General features: G+C 40.6%; 1 protein-coding gene across 1 annotated transcript in view; it reads left to right on the top strand.

Moving 5' to 3' along the window:
* Positions 1 to 17,727, top strand: part of MUC2 (mucin 2, oligomeric mucus/gel-forming) — a 51,617-nt gene that overhangs the window by 14,775 nt on the left and 19,115 nt on the right. Inside the window, exons 15-33 of the mRNA XM_055814172.1 lie at positions 153 to 283; positions 927 to 1,178; positions 2,062 to 2,114; positions 2,397 to 2,506; positions 2,935 to 3,086; positions 3,592 to 3,730; positions 4,294 to 4,404; positions 4,706 to 4,885; positions 5,907 to 6,146; positions 7,338 to 7,494; positions 8,636 to 8,764; positions 9,632 to 9,779; positions 10,637 to 10,680; positions 11,216 to 11,413; positions 11,772 to 11,801; positions 12,143 to 12,590; positions 13,543 to 13,781; positions 14,911 to 15,510; positions 16,640 to 17,254. Of these exons, the coding sequence (XP_055670147.1) occupies positions 153 to 283; positions 927 to 1,178; positions 2,062 to 2,114; positions 2,397 to 2,506; positions 2,935 to 3,086; positions 3,592 to 3,730; positions 4,294 to 4,404; positions 4,706 to 4,885; positions 5,907 to 6,146; positions 7,338 to 7,494; positions 8,636 to 8,764; positions 9,632 to 9,779; positions 10,637 to 10,680; positions 11,216 to 11,413; positions 11,772 to 11,801; positions 12,143 to 12,590; positions 13,543 to 13,781; positions 14,911 to 15,510; positions 16,640 to 17,254 (3,976 nt within the window). The remainder of the gene's footprint in view (positions 1 to 152; positions 284 to 926; positions 1,179 to 2,061; positions 2,115 to 2,396; positions 2,507 to 2,934; positions 3,087 to 3,591; positions 3,731 to 4,293; positions 4,405 to 4,705; positions 4,886 to 5,906; positions 6,147 to 7,337; positions 7,495 to 8,635; positions 8,765 to 9,631; positions 9,780 to 10,636; positions 10,681 to 11,215; positions 11,414 to 11,771; positions 11,802 to 12,142; positions 12,591 to 13,542; positions 13,782 to 14,910; positions 15,511 to 16,639; positions 17,255 to 17,727) is intronic.

Below are 17,727 nucleotides of genomic sequence, written 5' to 3'. Positions count from 1 at the left end.
CTGGTCTTTGTCCATTCCTTCCACCATTCTCTGATCACGGGAACTAATAAAAACAACATCAGAAAAAGGACATAGGGTATTTCATAGCAACTGAGTTGCAATTGCCAGTTGTTTTCCTGTGGACTTACTGATCCTTTCATTCTTTTTTTCAGAAATGTAAGTATGACACCTGCCTCTGTGAAGACAATGAAGAATGCTTGTGTGCTGCCCTGTCCTCTTATTCAAGAGCCTGTGCTTTCAAAGGGATCATACTGGAAGGCTGGAGAAAAAGTGTCTGCAGTAAGTAGTGGAACTATAATCCCCATGGAATTAACTAGCCATGAGAAATAAGCAGTTCTTTCTGAATTTGGCTGTCAGTGATCTCAGTGTTAAGGGTTTTGGGGTTAATGGACTGAAAAGAGACAATGCTTGTAAATGTTTACTAATTTGTGTTATATTCTTTAGCTGTAATTTTTTCATGGCATTTAAAAGTAGAAGGCACTATTTTTCACTTTCACCTTCTTTCCCCAGTTTAAACAATAATGCTCTCTCTAGCTTTGACTAACAGAATCCCAGCCAATCATGGCTTTTACATTGTCTATGCTTATCAGTGTCTTTATCAATGTCCTTGCTTTTCATCAGTAATACAATAATATAGATACTAGTTTATTGTTTTTTGATCTTTCTCTGATTATCAGTATGTGAAAAAAATATGGCTATGAAACTAGAAACTAATAATAGCATTTAAAAAGAAGTCTTCAGCTGGTAAGCAAGGTTAGGCTACCATTACTTGTGACTTTTGATATTTTTGTACTTTAATAAAATCTAAGAGAATATTTTTACCATTATATGCTGCACAGCCAAAGAAATCAAACTGGAAATGTCAAGGTTAAATTGTTCATCCTGCATTCCTTATTTATCAGTTTGTTTCTTTTCCCTCCAGCTAGTGAAGTTTCTACCTGCCCAGGAAATCAGATCTTCCTTTACAATCTTACAATGTGCCAGCAAACCTGCCGTTCCCTTATTGATGGTGAAAAGCATTGCTTGCAAGACTTCACTCCCGTGGATGGCTGTGGCTGCCCATATAATACATACTTGGATAACCAGGGTACCTGTGTGCCCATCTCCAAGTGCCCATGCTATTACAAAGGATCATACCTGGAACCAGGGGAATATGTCACAAAAGATGGAGAACGTTGGTATGTTCTATTGTGGCTTCTTGTTTGTGGGGATAAAGGTCCTTTTAAAATTTGCTGATTAGGTGTAAGCTGCTTAGCTTTTTTTGGTGCTTTAATGAACATTTGTAATACATTTCACAACAGCTTCAGGCTAAGCAAAGCATTATCCTGTTGCAATGTAATTTATTAATGATTGAGAAATGCAGCTTTGTTTAGAGGCGCGAGTACTGGCCTTCACAGATAAACATTACTCTGAAGCTGCACTGTTAATAGGGGTTTGTTGAGCAGAGGGGTAAAAGGAAAATAAAAGGTCAGCTATAATTTTATGTTGCTCTTTCCTTTTCTGTCAGAAAACTGTTCCACTGGAGGAACATCTCCTTGATAAGTACTCGCGGTAGTATAGGTTTTTGAAAGCAACTTTCATGATTCTGGTATTTTTAATCATGAACTCTGACAGAAGTCTGCTGCATGAATCATCAGTGCAAACTGTGAAATACTTCTTTCTCTCATCAGGCAGATGAGGCATACAGGCCAACAGATTTGCAGCATATGAATTAAATAAGCATGAAAATATACTGTGTTCCAAATGAAGGCTTTGATTTAAATTATCATTATTATCTGTTTCCTGAGTCATCAGAAAGCATATTAGTAAGGATTAATAGAATAGCTGTCATTCCTTAAAAAATATAACTTTTCTGTGCATGTAGCCTAAAGTCTTGCTACATGTTTTCTTCAAATGAAAATTCATGAGTGCGCATCAGGAGAGTTCACCTTGAAATATCAGTAGAAATTATGCAGAACATATCTGATAAATACTCTCAAATTTGTTTAAAAATCCTTAGATTTAAATTGAAGGCACTGAGCTTGCTGCTTTTTTTTTTTAATTTCTACTTCACTTTTCTAGTGTTTGCCGAAATGCAAAGGTCCAATGTACCTCAGTCACAATAAGAACGAAAGGTGAGTGACATTCTGTAAAGCAAAATAAAATAAAACAAAACCATAACCCAACTTCCAAACCCAAACCTACATCTTTCCATTTGAATTCTCCACTTATTTCTTTTGCATGTTTGTTTTTGCTTTTTATGTGAAACAGTTAGGCACTTTGTTCTGTCTTCACTAAGCCTCTTTTTCTCGTAAGCATAGACATACCCCGAGATTTCTGTCTCAGTAACAACCTCCTTTCATACACATTTCTTTTGCTTTTTCTTTATTCATCTAAACCAAAAATGTACCTTTCAGGGGCAACAGAATGTTCTTCTAACAAGACGTACTTTGACTGCAATGCATCCCCAAAGTGGTCTTCGCAAACACCTATACAACTTAGCTGCCATACTCCTCAAACTGATTATGTATGTATTCAGTTTTTCTCCATGTTAAGTTTCCTTTATTCTGTATTCCTTAAATGATGCACTGCAACACAGAAAATAACAGCTGTAACTAACAGTTTATTCCTTTAGGGTTTAATCTTCCTTTATTTTCTCCCCAATGATATTACTCTGTTGCCAATTTCATGATGATTACCCTTACCGTTTCCTCTTCTTTTTCTTTTTACTGTGTCTTCAGTGATCGTACCTCCCAGATGAAATTTGATTTGGGCTCTTAGAGAAACAAAAAACAATAGAAAAGAACTAGAAAACTAGAAAGAAAAACCTTCTAAAGCTAGTCAATATTAGGCTGTTTGGTTATGAATGCAGTTTTTACAAGAGTGTTTATGAAGAAGTGAAATAAAAATGCAGTGCTTTTTCATAAAGTAACAATTTCTCCTTTTATTCCTTAGTTTCAGGCAGAGTGTGTCTCAGGCTGTGTGTGCCCTGAAGGTCTATTTGATGATGGGAAAGGGGGCTGTGTTGAGGCGAAGGACTGCCCATGCTTTCATAACAACCAGTGGTATTCTTCTGGACAGAAGATAACAGTGGACTGCAACACCTGGTAAGTTATGATTCTGTACTGTCTTCTAGAGTATATTCTATGCAGTAAATTAATAGTCATGTCTAGTTTTATGTACTACAGTAGCTGCAATAGCTGCAAGTATAAACCTTTATTTTTAGGCATACTTTTTGCTATCTGAGGAAACAGAGGTAGTTATTACCCTAATATTTTCAGCACAATCTACGTTTTCAGTAGATTGTGCTGAAAATATTGGTGTAACTGATACCTCTGTTTTTAGTAGGCATCTCTTATTGGAAAAGTGCACTTATTTTTAAAATAGAAGCACTAACACTATCAGATCTAAAAAAATATATCTGGTCAGAGTTAAAAATTATGTTACAAGCTAAAAAGCAGGCTAAACTAGAGAAGATGGTAATTCTACAACACTGACATGGATATTGTGCACATTATAATGTATCAGGTGGCGGCTTGGTTTGTTCTGCAGTTTTCCAGACAGCACACTCTGGGTGAGATCTGAAAATTCCACTCTTCTGTTCTCTTCTAGTACCTGCCAAAAAGGGTTTTGGAGCTGCACTGAACATGTGTGCTATGGGACTTGTATGATATATGGAAGTGGCCATTATATCACCTTTGATGGAAAATTCTATGACTTTGATGGGAGTTGTGAATATGTGGCTACTCAGGTAATGCTTATCGGGAGGGCTGAAATGTCATCTGATTGCCTTGAAGATCTACTTTCCTCTGTGGTTTTGTCATTCTTTATTGCCTGCCATCACTTTCCCTGAGGAGTTTACACATTCTGCCAAGATAAATTCTGTATTTTCAGTGTAGGCAAGCTGTGCGAATGTCGCGATTTTTTTCTGATACTGTGGTCATAAATTGTATGTAACAGGACTACTTCATAGTGAGAGCTAACAGCTCATTATCAGTTGTGGAATGAATCAAAATTCTGAGTCTACAAAAGAAGATACTTATATTTAAGGATATATTCCTCATTTTGTTTTATTGTCCCACCTGTTTCCCAGGTTTTACCACACAAAAGACTTAGATATTTATATGTATGCAGAGACGTATGTGTATATGTTTGTGCATCTGTAAAAATATATGTACGTAGGATTTCACATATGATGCAGCAGTAACAATTTATACATTGTGAAGATTTAAATTATTGTAATTATTATGAGATTGAACTAAAAATTAAGTATCTACCTAATTTTCTTATGCTCATTTTCCCCTTTTTCAATAGGATTTTTGTGGTGACAAAAATTCCAGCGGCTCATTCAGTATCATCACAGAGAATGTTCCTTGTGGAACTACAGGAGTCACCTGCTCAAAGGCTATTAAAATGTTTCTAGGGGTGAGTAATGATACTCGGTGAGCATATAATGGTATTCAAGTATTTCAAAAAAAGTAATGCTCTGAAGTCACATCTCTAAAAGCAGCTATAATAAGGAAAGGTTAGAGGCCTTATCACATTAATCTGTGAAAGTGTAGTTTCTCAGGTACTGAAACCTCTCTCAAAGTGCTACAGCACTTCCTGTCATTTCACCCCAGACTTTAAGCTATTGGTTTCAGAATGAGCTGTATTATTACAAGCATCCAACATTTTATCCTATCATGAAAATTAGTGTTATAACATTTCTCTCTTCATCTTTCAGAAAACTGAACTGAAATTGGAGAACAAAGATTATAAAGAAATTCAGCGAGATACTGGTGATGATGTGCGTTATTGGAACAAGACAGTAGGCTTCTACCTCGTTATTGAGGCTAGCAATGGAGTGATGCTTATCTGGGATAAGAAGACTACTGTTTTCATCAAGCTGACCCCTGATTACAAAGTTAGGACCTGTCTCTTTTTCTAAAGTAGTAATATGAATAGATATATGTGATAAGAAAACATAAATGTTCTTTTATTCTGGTTCCATGTTTAATTCCTATATCCTCTACATATTGATGATTAGCTTGCATTTTTACTACCACAGCTTGCAGAGGTACTACTGGAGTTCCTTACAGTCCATCAAAATGCATTGCAGAGAACGCACAGCATATTTGCATTAAAGCTAAACATCTAAGGCATTCTGAGTTTAAGGATATTAAGAGCCAAGCTTCCAAAGTAACGTAGGGGATGCGAACTGACTGTACACGCACTTAGAAACCTGCATGGAATCTCAGCCATGTCAGTTAAACCCAAACTTCCTACGGAATGTATGGAGACGGTTCTGACTTCTGAAAAGCAGCATGCTGAATTACAGAGTACTGAATTCGCTGGGCTGAATGAGGAGGTGGGGGGTTGTATAAACAGGGACATACTGTTGCTTGAGGGGGCTGATGTTCCTGAAATAGCACTACCAAAAGTTCACTAATGTGGGTAAGTTGCTAAATACTTTCAAGAAAAATTAGTTCCTGTCATTTTTTTTGGTCATGGATGAAGAAATGGTGCTTTTAGTTAGAAGTTGGAAGCTTTTAATAAAAACAGTTTTGAGCAGAATGAAATGTGCTCAGACTTATATTAATAGCTGAGTTATGATAAATTGTGAAGAATGGAAAATTAATTCTTCTCAGCTAATGGAGGCTTAGCCTCTCTTTAGCATTGTAAGTTGGATGAAGGGCTGCTGCAGACATGGAAATACGCTAGATACAATTCATTTCAAGGAGGGAAGACATGGCAGCTGAACAGTTTGCTGAGTACACAGACAAATAAAGGTTTAATTTCTTAATTTCGAAGATGAAAATATGTCATGTACACAGAGAGTCAGTTGTCCTTTTTAATGTCTGTGCTTTGCTCTTACTTTACTAGAATCTATTTCTCACTTCCATGGTATTTTTAAAAGCTGTGGATATGTTATTTTTCTTTTCCAGGGCAAAGTGTGTGGTCTGTGTGGGAACTTTGATGACAAGTCTAACAATGATTTTACAACAAGGAGTGGGCTGCAGGAGACTAATGCTCTGAAGTTTGGGAATTCTTGGAAACAGTCTTCCATGTGCCCAGATGTCACACAAGAAATTAAGCCCTGTGATGTGAAACCACATCGGAAGTCCTGGGCAGAGAAAGAATGCAGCATCATCCAGAGTGAAGTCTTTAAAATATGTCACTCCAAGGTTTGTAGAGGGCAGTGACAGAACAGCACAATGCATTTCTGTTACTGCAGAAGCAGAGAGACCATCAGAAATAAATGAAGAGATGGTTAAGTAGAGTGACCTTCAATTAAATCAAGCAGTTCAACTTGGAGCAGTATGAGTATCTGTGGCAACAGGACTCTGTCAGTAGTGGTGCCAGCCCTGGCTGTATAAGCCCATATTAATCACCACAGTTTCACTTCTACTGCTGTGCAAGCCAGCTTCATAAATTTAACCTGAATAGGTCCATGAGTGCTGCAGTTGCACCATGTCTTGTTGAGGGACTGTCAATACCGTAAGTTCTGAAAGGCCTTGCGAGCATCAGATCCATCTTCTGACAGAAACGCGTACTATACTTGAAAGGTAGCTGTTGAAGAGACCACTGCTCCTTGTAATATTCAACCCATGGAAGGGATCTTCTTGGAAACCACATCGCACAGTTTAGATAGGCTTAGCTGTCAGCACTGTGCCTCCAAATTGTCATAGCATACACTATGTCAGGCCCACAGCTTCCAGAGCACAGGACATAGAGAGCACTCCTCTCCATTTCTGGTCTCTTTCCTGAAGTGTGGTAATATTATCAACAGTTTTTTTAACTCACAGTGGAAAAATCACAAAGAATTACTAATTTAATTAACTTAATATGTATTTCTATGATGATTCCTTGCAGCAGCTAAAATCCAGTCCTAGTTTCTCCTCTTGCAGTCCCAAGCAAAAAATAGTGGATATGTTTTACTAATGTGTCATTGGATAAACTCCAAAAACTGGCAAGCACAAAATTCTCTGCTTCATATTTGCTGTGAAGTGCAGCCTTTCTGATACAGTTCACCACTTGGTTGGCAAAGCTTGCTGGAAGATCAGACTTCACTGGCATCAATCCAGTTTGGTTTCGATAGCAGTAAAATGGAACTGCGTTAGAAAACACTGCCAGTGACACTTGTTGGTTTTTTTTTTCAGTCATAGCAAATTGTGAAGGTACTATATTACTTTAAATCTATTATTGTCCAAAATACATAAAGCAGCTTCAAGCCCATAATGTTTGTTTGCAATTTGGTAATTCTAAGAAACAGTTTAATTCCTGCTCAGCTCAATTACCATATCTCAAGAGATCTGTCAGGCTTAGTAGTTTGAAAACTAAGAGATGAACTGGGGCATCATTTCTTTCCCCAACAGGTGGACCCAGTTCCTTTCTATGAAGCTTGTGTTCATGATGCCTGCTCTTGTGACAGCGGTGGAGATTGTGAGTGCTTCTGCTCTGCAGTTGCTGCATATGCTCAAGAATGTACGAAGGCTCAGGCCTGTGTTTTCTGGAGAACTCCTGATATATGCCGTGAGTAACAGTTAAACACAACTGTATCTTTCTGGCCGCTGTCAGAAAGCCTATCAAATAAATCATAAATACTATCACTGCAAGGTCATGCTGGCTATGCAATGAAATTTGTGTTTGCAGCATATCAGGGAACAAACAGAACTAGTAAATGTTTATATTCCAAATATCTTTTATTCAGCTTGCCTTTTTCTTCTTGTTGTTATTTTTCTTCTGGTTCTGCTGTTTCTTTCTTTCTTTCATTTTCTATCTTTTTTCTTCTTTTCCTCTCTCTCTCTTGGCTAGGTTTCAAGTAATCCTGCCATTTTGCTTGATAAATGTTGAACTGCAACTCCCACTGTCTTTCTCCTCTCTCTTTTTTCCAAATTATTTAAAAATTGCTTTTAGCAAAAATATATGGAAGTGTTCTTGTGTAGATGAACCTAATCAGTATTGAGTAGCTTAAGCGGTGCCCATTAGTGGTGCTAATGCTCATACCAGTATGTCATAAGATAATGTAAAATAATATTTAGATTAGTATTTCCCCAAAAAGTGCTAAAATCAGATTTCATTCTGATTCAGAATTAAGTCTTGTTGTAGTTTTGAAGTGTAAGAAGTCAGTGAACCAGAAGTCATAAGTTTAAATCAGCTCCGATGTCTAAGTTTATAAAAGCTCCTTCCTCTGTCCATAGTCATCTAAGCTTAATTCTGTTTTAAGTTGTATCCATAATGTCTCATATGCTTCCTCTTGGCCTGCTGGAGGAGACTCTCAGTGCACGTGATACAGCAAGGTAAACTATTGTAAACATACTGCAAGAGTTTTCAGGAGTTTGCTAGTAGTTAGGGAAGAAAAATACTCTCAGAAATTTACACTTATTTTTCAATTAAAATCAACACTAGTTCTTTACTTTTTTTGTGATTTGAATCAAACATTTTCACCCTGCATCTTCAATGTTTAATACGAAAATCTTGGCCCCCAGAGTTTTGACCTATACTTTTGTTTAAATACAGTAACAGAAAGTCCAGGTCCTATACCTCAAGAGAAATTTTTCTGGCTTAGCATGAAGGTTCATTTGGCTTGTACCTTTAAAGACCTGCATTCACTTTAAAGAGCTGCATTCTGGCAACTGTATTTTTAATCAGCTTCTCTTTTTTTCCTCATCAGCGATATTTTGTGACTACTACAACCCTCGTAATGAGTGTGACTGGCACTATGAGCCTTGTGGCAGTAATGTCACAACCTGCAGGATGATTAATAATGTCAGCACCAACTTTTCAGTACCATACCTGGAAGGTAATAAGCCCTTGCCATTTTTGTATTTTATTTCATGTAATTGTGCCCAGGTATCATTTAATTAATATGGAATAGTCAGTCGCCTTGACAAGATGTTCTTAAATCTGTTGTGTTGAATTTGCTTCCAGTCTTACATAAAGATTTCCTATAATATAATTTGTTATTTCTGAACATCAGTGGCTAATAGTTACATTACTGACACCCATAAAACTAGGTCTCTAGGAATTTCACATCATGGGGACTACAATGATCCAAGAATATGAATGACACTACAAATATCTTCTGTTTTACAACCTGATAAAGTTGGAGAAAACAGCCATGTTTTTCCACTTTTTTGGCCACACAGTCTTTCTGGTCTAGACTGGAAGCAGTTCTCTCTTCTAGTTTAGGGACTGGAAAGAAATGTCCAGAGTTTGACTTTTCTATTTTAATCCTTGAACTGCTGGTAAGAAAACAACAACAACAAAAAAACCCCACCAAACTATCCCAAAATCCTAACCATAGTATTTACAAAAAATAGTTAACTGTATGTTTTGAAATAGATTGAGATTATTACAAAGAGTGGGGAAGTGTCAGAAGGCACATTTTTATATATCCAGTTATTTTTCTAAATTATTTTTGTTTTTTATCTTCGGTGGAAATATAAAGAACAGTTACTATTGTTAGGACACCTTTAGTGTACTCTGGCAGTGTGAAGTACCAATGAGAATTGTTTGATTTAAGGATTTTGGAAAGACTAATTGTTCAAGGATTACTTTGATTTAAACTTTATGTTTGATCCTTTTACCTTCAGAAGGTATCCTATCATCAAGTTAACTCTTTATACTTTTTCTTCATCCTTTATATTGTTCTACTTGCCATCAACAGGTTGCTACCCCAGATGCCCTGAGGACAAGCCTGTTTATAATGAAGAGACAAAGGAATGTGTGACTGAAGATAAATGTTGGTGTTACATCAACGGAACTCCTGTTCTCCCTGGGCAGGAAATACCCACAGAAGACAACTGTACAATATGGTATATAAAAAATGCAAAAACATTTGCAGTAATTCAGGAAATAATTTGTATATTCTTATGTACGTTACTGGACCTCAAGCAAATAGAAATGCAAGTCCAACTGAAGAGCTGGTATATTTTAGCATTTATCTATACAAATCAGAGGAGCAATGCCATTTATACTAGTTGAGACTTAAACTCAAAAAATGCTGCACTTACAATACATATAGATTCTAAACTTCCATTCATAGTTTTCCAAACTCATAGTTATCCAGATTTCAGGTTGATAGTGTCGTTATAATAATTGTATTAACAAATCCATTAAATATACTCTTTGAAGTGTCATACATGATACAATGGCATGAAACCTGGATGCATCTCCAACAACCTTTTTATTCTCATGGCACTTTGGGAAGAGAGGGGCTACTCTGCCTTGCATTCTCTGCATTCTCACTTAAAACTTGGATTTAAAAACCACTGTAGTTTGAAATTATCTGTACTAGCTGTGAAAGAGATAGCTGAGTCCTAACTGCTCATTCCTAGAGCCTTCTGACATCTTTGACTCCACATAGTGACAAAACCCTGATTGAGCTGTAAGTTCACTGATCTGAAAACCGGTTGTTATTATTGCACTGTTGTAACTTGCCACACAAAGCACTTTGTGATAGTTTTAAGATGCTGTACTTAAAGAATGAAAGCGGTGACTTAGTTTGAATTAAATAATGATAGGCAATATTGGAAAATATTACACCCAGAAAAATATCCAGTAGTGTGAATGGAGATGAAGTACAAATTTCTACATTTCTCTGCTCTTGGGTCTGCTAACAGGTGCCATAAAACATCTGCAACATTTAAATTTTTTCAAATTTTACTTCTAGTGTCTGTGGACCCTCAGGATCCATACAGTGTAAACCAGTCCCAGGTAAATAACATTTGGATTTTTCTACAAATAAAAAAATGCATAGATCTGCTATGTCTGTCTCTACAAAAGATTTAGTACTGATTTGGAATAAGTGAAAGTCATGGTCAAAGAAAATTTGGTAGCACTTTTGTTGAACCTTGCTGTTAGTACTTCCTGTTTAACTCTTCTCTCATGTCCCTTTTTCTTTCTTTCTATGTCCCATATCCAAAGCAATAGATTTCACTATAAGTGTTTGCACTCCCAGAACATGTAGTATTATAGAAAAGTGTCAGATAGTAGTTTGCAATTGTTACTTCTTACAGAACATCTTAAAACTTGGTTTGGAATTCTGTTCTTCTGGACGTTTTATGTAGGGATTTATTAAATATGTTGTAATGTTCCGCTAACTCTAAAGATAAATTAGTACAGTGTATAGATCTAAGCTCCAGGTATAGCTCTGAAAGGAGCATGCATGATTCATATAAATTCTTACTTGTCTATAAATATTTTGCCTTTGTCTCTTATGTGGTAGTAGAAAAATTGCTCTTTCTTGCAGGGTGTCCTTGTGTCATCAATGGAACGAGTTATGAAGTGGGTGAAACTGTTGCACAAATACAGGATGGCAACATATGTACTACATACATTTGTGCAGAAAATGGTTCTGTAGTTGTTGGAAGTATTTATCCTTGTCCAACATCTACTTCACCTACAACCATTTCAACCTCCTTTCCTACCAGTACTCTTACCACCACAGGTAAATCTTCAACAGAGGTGTGCATCTAAATATTATTTTCTTGAAGGAAAGTGCTTTAAAAATAGAATGTACAAGTATATGGGTTTATAGCTGAGACAGATTAAACAATACTTATGAACAGTTTTATCACACTAAGAAAAATTTTTAACACTTTGAGTTGATTTACTTCTCATGGAAGAAACTGTAAGTGTACAGAGTGCCTTCCTAATTCTGAAAAACATCTCAGTATCTCAATATCCTGCTAGAATAGTAGAAATTGTCTCAGTACTTTCAGCAAAAATATATAATAAGGATATTTAAAACTACTATTATTTTTTTATAAAGCTTACAGATGATAATCTTTTTTTTTCTATTTCAGTTACCACTACAAGCCCTCCAGCAAGCACAAGTAAGTGTTAAATAGAAAACTAATTTAAAAAATGTCAAAGGAACTTTTAAAGGAAGAGTAAATTAAAGACCATCACTACAGAAAAATATATTTAAACCAGAAATAAATAGTTTTTTAAAAAAAAAATCAGAAATGTGATAAATGTGATAAGTATATAGAGAAGAAAGACCTTTAAAGGCTTCAGCATGGTGATTTTATTTTGAGATGAAGCTTCCTGTTGAGAAACTTGGTAATGCAGAACCAATTTTGGAACTCTCTTCTTAATGGAATAGAATACAAAATCAATCTTCTCAGAGTGTTCTCTGTAAGCCTAGATGCTGAATCTCTGTCTTTTCTTGCAGCTCCATGCTTTGTATTAATCTGCAATTGGACTGAGTGGTTTGACGTTAGTAAACCTGAAGAAGATGGCGGTGACTATGAAACCTATGATGCAATAAGAAATGAACATGGAAACAAAATATGTGAAGCTCCTGAAGACATTGAATGCAGGGCTAAAGATAATCCTGATATGAGTTTAGAGGAACTTGGCCAGAAAGTAGAGTGCAATGTCACATATGGACTAATCTGTAGAAATGAGGAGCAAGATGCAACTATATGGCAACTTTGCTATAATTATGAAATCAGAGTAAACTGTTGTGAGTGGCATGAAATTTCTTGTGAGGTTACACCGACTCCAACACCAACTGGAACTTCAATCACCACCAGCACAACAGTACCCACCATCACTACAGCCAGACAGCCAACAGCAATTACCACCACGCCCGTACCCACCCCAACCATCACAAGCGAATTCACACCATCAGTCAGCACCCCAGTAACTTCAACCTCTGCAGGTATTTAGCAGACCAATACTCTCTGTTCTTGCTTTGACATAGGAGAAATTAAAGGGCTGTCAGCTACTAAATGTGCGTCACCTCCGTAGCAGATAATTGATCTGGCAAGAAATCTTACATACAATGTTTGAAGCTCCTGTTGGAGAAAGATTCCCAGAAGGACCCATTGTGATATTAGATCAGGCACTGATTTAGAGTAGCATCATTTTAGGCATTGTCTAGGCGGGGCTGTGCAGAATTCCTTCAATTTCTCTTCCTGCTTTCCCTCTGTCAGCACTAAATTTTGCCTGTGGTTATGGATCTAGGAAAGAAGGATTCCTCTGGCAGGCTTTCAAGAACAGTTTCACCCTGCAGGCTGTTAACTTGCTGTTAACTTGCTGTTAACTGTGGTCTTTGCAGCTGAGATCCACTAGTACTCTTTGAACCTTTTCTTCAGGCTGACATTGCACCACAGGGACATTATATGACCATCAGGCCGGAACATACTCCTGTGAATACTTCCCTCCCAAACCACAGCATCCTCTACGTGGTTCTTACTCCATGAGATAGTTAGGTGTCCTAAGTAATAACACAGAGATATAAAGCCTCCCAGAGCCTTACTCCTCCTCAAGTCTTACCTATTGGTAGGTATTTTCAATTTAGTGAGAATAACAACAGCAACACCCCTGGTTTCTTTGCTAGTAAAGGACTGACATGACCCTGTCTGTGCATTGATTTGGAACTGGTCTGCTTTCTGGGATCAGAAACGAAGGCCTAGTGACACAGGCCTTTACTGTGCTGAGAGTGGGCTGACTGCTATAGGTTTGTGGCAGCTGCCTAACATGTGACTTCTATTCAGTGCATATGGTGACACACACACGTGCATAATTGCAGCTTTGTCTGTTTTCTTTCTCCCTGCTGTTTCTAACAGCCCCACCTTCATCCACAAGGAGCACAATGTCCCCTCCACCTCTATCAACAACCACTCCCACGCCAACGTCATCGGAGCCTCCCAGCAGCACTGCCACCACCACGATGCCCCCCAGCAGCACCAGCGGCAGCACCCCGGGGACAACGTTGACTGTTCCTACCACATCAACACCCATCCCAATGACTGCAAGCACATCTGTACCCACACCGACATACACTGCCACCCAGTCACCTCCAGGTACATGCCTGGTCTGTGCTCTTGTGTGTTGCCTTGTTGTGGGAGAAGTGAAGATCTATGAGCATCTTAACTTGTGCCTTCTGTATGGGGTCAGGGGTGGGAGTAGTTGTGCATTCACTGAAATGGCATGTGGCCAGAGGTAGCCCTTGGGCTGGCTGATTCAGAAAGGGGATGGCGCTCGGGTCCAGTGTAGAAGTTCCTGTGTTCTCTGACTCAACAGTGCTCCAAGGAGATGTTTTCTCCTGGTGCCTCTGCCCAGCTTGGAAAGATACTGAGATGACGGCAGATTTTGCTTTTGCTGCTGTTGGACCTCGTCCTTCAGCTGGAGAGAACGTACTCAGTGGGCCCCACGGTGTGCGATGGGAGTGGGGCTCGGTTCTGTGGCACTGCCAGTTCAGGCGTTGTTGGGGCGCAGCTGTGCAGACTTTCTTGCCTTTCTTCCCTTGCGTTTCTTCTGTGGCCATTGCTGCCACTCACCCGCAGTGCTGCCTGTAGGAAGCTTTCATGGTTTTCCCTGATGGATTTTGGGGAAAGGTTTCAGACCACGGGTTGCCCCTTGCTACAGACCTAGGCTGAGGGCAGCCGTGTTCTCCCGGCTTTCCCACAAGAGGTGTTCTCCAGCTGTCCCCACACTGTTGGGAAGCAAGCCGACATTTTGGCACCAGTGTGTGTCCTGTGCCTGCTTCCTTCAGATCGTGACCATTCCTGGTGTTTGGTTTCTCCCTGAGATAGTCAGGTAGTGCGAGTGGCATGAGAAAGTGTGAGAGTGGTATAAGTCCCTGCTTAGTCCTGCTCCACCTCACATGTTGCCCTTACGTAAGTGTGTTTTGCATGGGAGAAGCCCGATACAGCAATGTGCCTTCGCTGCAAAGGGGAGGCGGCGCACACGGCTTGGCAGTGCCTGTGTCCTGATTTGGCCCCGGTGTGCTTTGCAAGGCCAAGGAGAGGAGGCCTGCCCACACACATGAGCTTTGCTGTGGCCAGGGTTGGCTGACTGGTGCAGCAGTGCCCGAGGGGCACCCTTGTGTGCGACAGGTGCCCAGAGCACCACCTGTGAGTGTACTGGTGTCCCAGCTTGTTGTCTCTGTTCCAGCTGTCTCTAATTCTTCCTCTTGCTGTTGTCCTCCAGACTGTACCTGCATCTGGACGGGATGGATTGATGTGAGTTACCCAGATAGTTCTGACAGAAACAGTGGTGACTACGAAACCTTTGAGAACATTCTGAAGCACAACTCCTCCTTTGTCTGTGCAAAAGCTGAGAATATTTCATGCAGAGCAACGCGGTTCCCTGACATTCCCATTACAGATTTAGGGCAGAACGTGGAATGCAGCGTTGACACAGGGCTGGTCTGTAACAATAGTGATCAGACCATAGGAGGTATAATACCGATGCCCGTCTGCCTCAATTATGAGATCAATATCTGCTGCATCCCCAACATACCAGAGTGTGTTACAAGTACCACTGTGAGTACCACTGTGAGCACCACAACAGCCCCACCTTCATCCACAAGGAGCACAATGTCCCCTCCACCTCTTTCGACAACCGCTTCCACGCCAACGTCATCGGAGCCTCCCAGCAGCACTGCCACCACCACGATGCCCCCCAGCAGCACCAGCGGCAGCACCCCGGGGACAACGTTGACTGTTCCTACCACATCAACACCCATCCCAATGACTGCAAGCACATCTGTACCCACACCGACATACACTGCCACCCAGTCACCTCCAGGTACATGCCTGGTCTGTGCTCTTGTGTGTTGCCTTGTTGTGGGAGAAGTGAAGATCTATGAGCATCTTAACTTGTGCCTTCTGTATGGGGTCAGGGGTGGGAGTAGTTGTGCATTCACTGAAATGGCATGTGGCCAGAGGTAGCCCTTGGGCTGGCTGATTCAGAAAGGGGATGGCGCTCGGGTCCAGTGTAGAAGTTCCTGTGTTCTCTGACTCAACAGTGCTCCAAGGAGATGTTTTCTCCTGGTGCCTCTGCCCAGCTTGGAAAGATACTGAGATGACGGCAGATTTTGCTTTTGCTGCTGTTGGACCTCGTCCTTCAGCTGGAGAGAACGTACTCAGTGGGCCCCACGGTGTGCGATGGGAGTGGGGCTCGGTTCTGTGGCACTGCCAGTTCAGGCGTTGTTGGGGCGCAGCTGTGCAGACTTTCTTGCCTTTCTTCCCTTGCGTTTCTTCTGTGGCCATTGCTGCCACTCACCCGCAGTGCTGCCTGTAGGAAGCTTTGATGGTTTTCCCTGATGGATTTTGGGGAAAGGTTTCAGACCACGGGTTGCCCCTTGCTACAGACCTAGGCTGAGGGCAGCCGTGTTCTCCCGGCTTTCCCACAAGAGGTGTTCTCCAGCTGTCCCCACACTGTTGGGAAGCAAGCCGACATTTTGGCACCAGTGTGTGTCCTGTGCCTGCTTCCTTCAGATCGTGACCTTTCCTGGTGTTTGGTTTCTCCCTGAGATAGTCAGGTGGTGCGAGTGGCATGAGAAAGTGTGAGAGTGGTATAAGTCCCTGCTTAGTCCTGCTCCACCTCACATGTTGCCCTTACGTAAGTGTGTTTTGCACGGGAGAAGCCCGATACAGCAATGTGCCTTCGCTGCAAAGGGGAGGCGGCACACACGGCTTGGCAGTGCCTGTGTCCTGATTTGGCCCCGGTGTGCTTTGCAAGGCCAAGGAGAGGAGGCCTGCCCACACACATGAGCTTTGCTGTGGCCAGGGTTGGCTGACTGGTGCAGCAGTGCCCGAGGGGCACCCTTGTGTGCGACAGGTGCCCAGAGCACCACCTGTGAGTGTACTGGTGTCCCAGCTTGTTGTCTCTGTTCCGGCTGTCTCTAATTCTTCCTCTTGCTGTTGTCCTCCAGACTGTACCTGCATCTGGACGGGATGGATTGATGTGAGTTACCCAGATAGTTCTGACAGAAACAGTGGTGACTACGAAACCTTTGAGAACATTCTGAAGCACAACTCCTCCTTTGTCTGTGCAAAAGCTGAGAATATTTCATGCAGAGCAACGCGGTTCCCTGACATTCCCATTACAGATTTAGGGCAGAACGTGGAATGCAGCGTTGACACAGGGCTGGTCTGTAACAATAGTGATCAGACCATAGGAGGTATAATACCGATGCCCGTCTGCCTCAATTATGAGATCAATATCTGCTGCATCCCCAACATACCAGAGTGTGTTACAAGTACCACTGTGAGTACCACTGTGAGCACCACAACAGCCCCACCTTCATCCACAAGGAGCACAATGTCCCCTCCACCTCTTTCGACAACCGCTTCCACGCCAACGTCATCGGAGCCTCCCAGCAGCACTGCCACCACCACGATGCCCCCCAGCAGCACCAGCGGCAGCACCCCGGGGACAACGTTGACTGTTCCTACCGCATTAACAACTACCCCAATGACTGCAAGCACGTTCACACCACCAATAATTATCACCAGAACTCCACTGGCTCCGACTTCAGAAGCAATAAGTAATTCTCTGGATATTTTATCATTTCTTGCATTGCTGTGCGAGAAATCAGGGTTTATTGGCAGTTTAATGTTTGTCTTAGTTTCTGTACTGAGGGAGTAGTTGAAATATATTCCCCCCAGAAATTATAGAGTAGTTTTGGTTAGAAGGAATCTTTTTAAAGATCTTTCAGTCCAACCCTCCTGCTGTGGGCAGAGGCATATTTTTCACTACCTCAGGTGGCTCAGAGCCCCATTCTGCCTCACATTGGATGATTCTAACGGTTCAGCATCCACAACTTCTCTGGGAATTATGTTCCAATGTCATAAAAAATTTCTTCCATACATTCAACCTAAACCTACCCTCTCTGTTTAAAACTGTTGCCCCTTTTTTTTATTGGTTTTATTTTTTACTAGTCTTGGTAAAATATCTCTCTGTGACTTTCTTACAGCGCCACCCTTTATATATTGAAAAGCTACAATAATTTGTCCCTGG

Source organism: Falco peregrinus, chromosome 9 (genome assembly GCF_023634155.1).
Source record: "Falco peregrinus isolate bFalPer1 chromosome 9, bFalPer1.pri, whole genome shotgun sequence".
NCBI lineage: Eukaryota > Metazoa > Chordata > Aves > Falconiformes > Falconidae > Falco > Falco peregrinus.
This window is presented reverse-complemented; position numbering and strand designations above follow the sequence as displayed.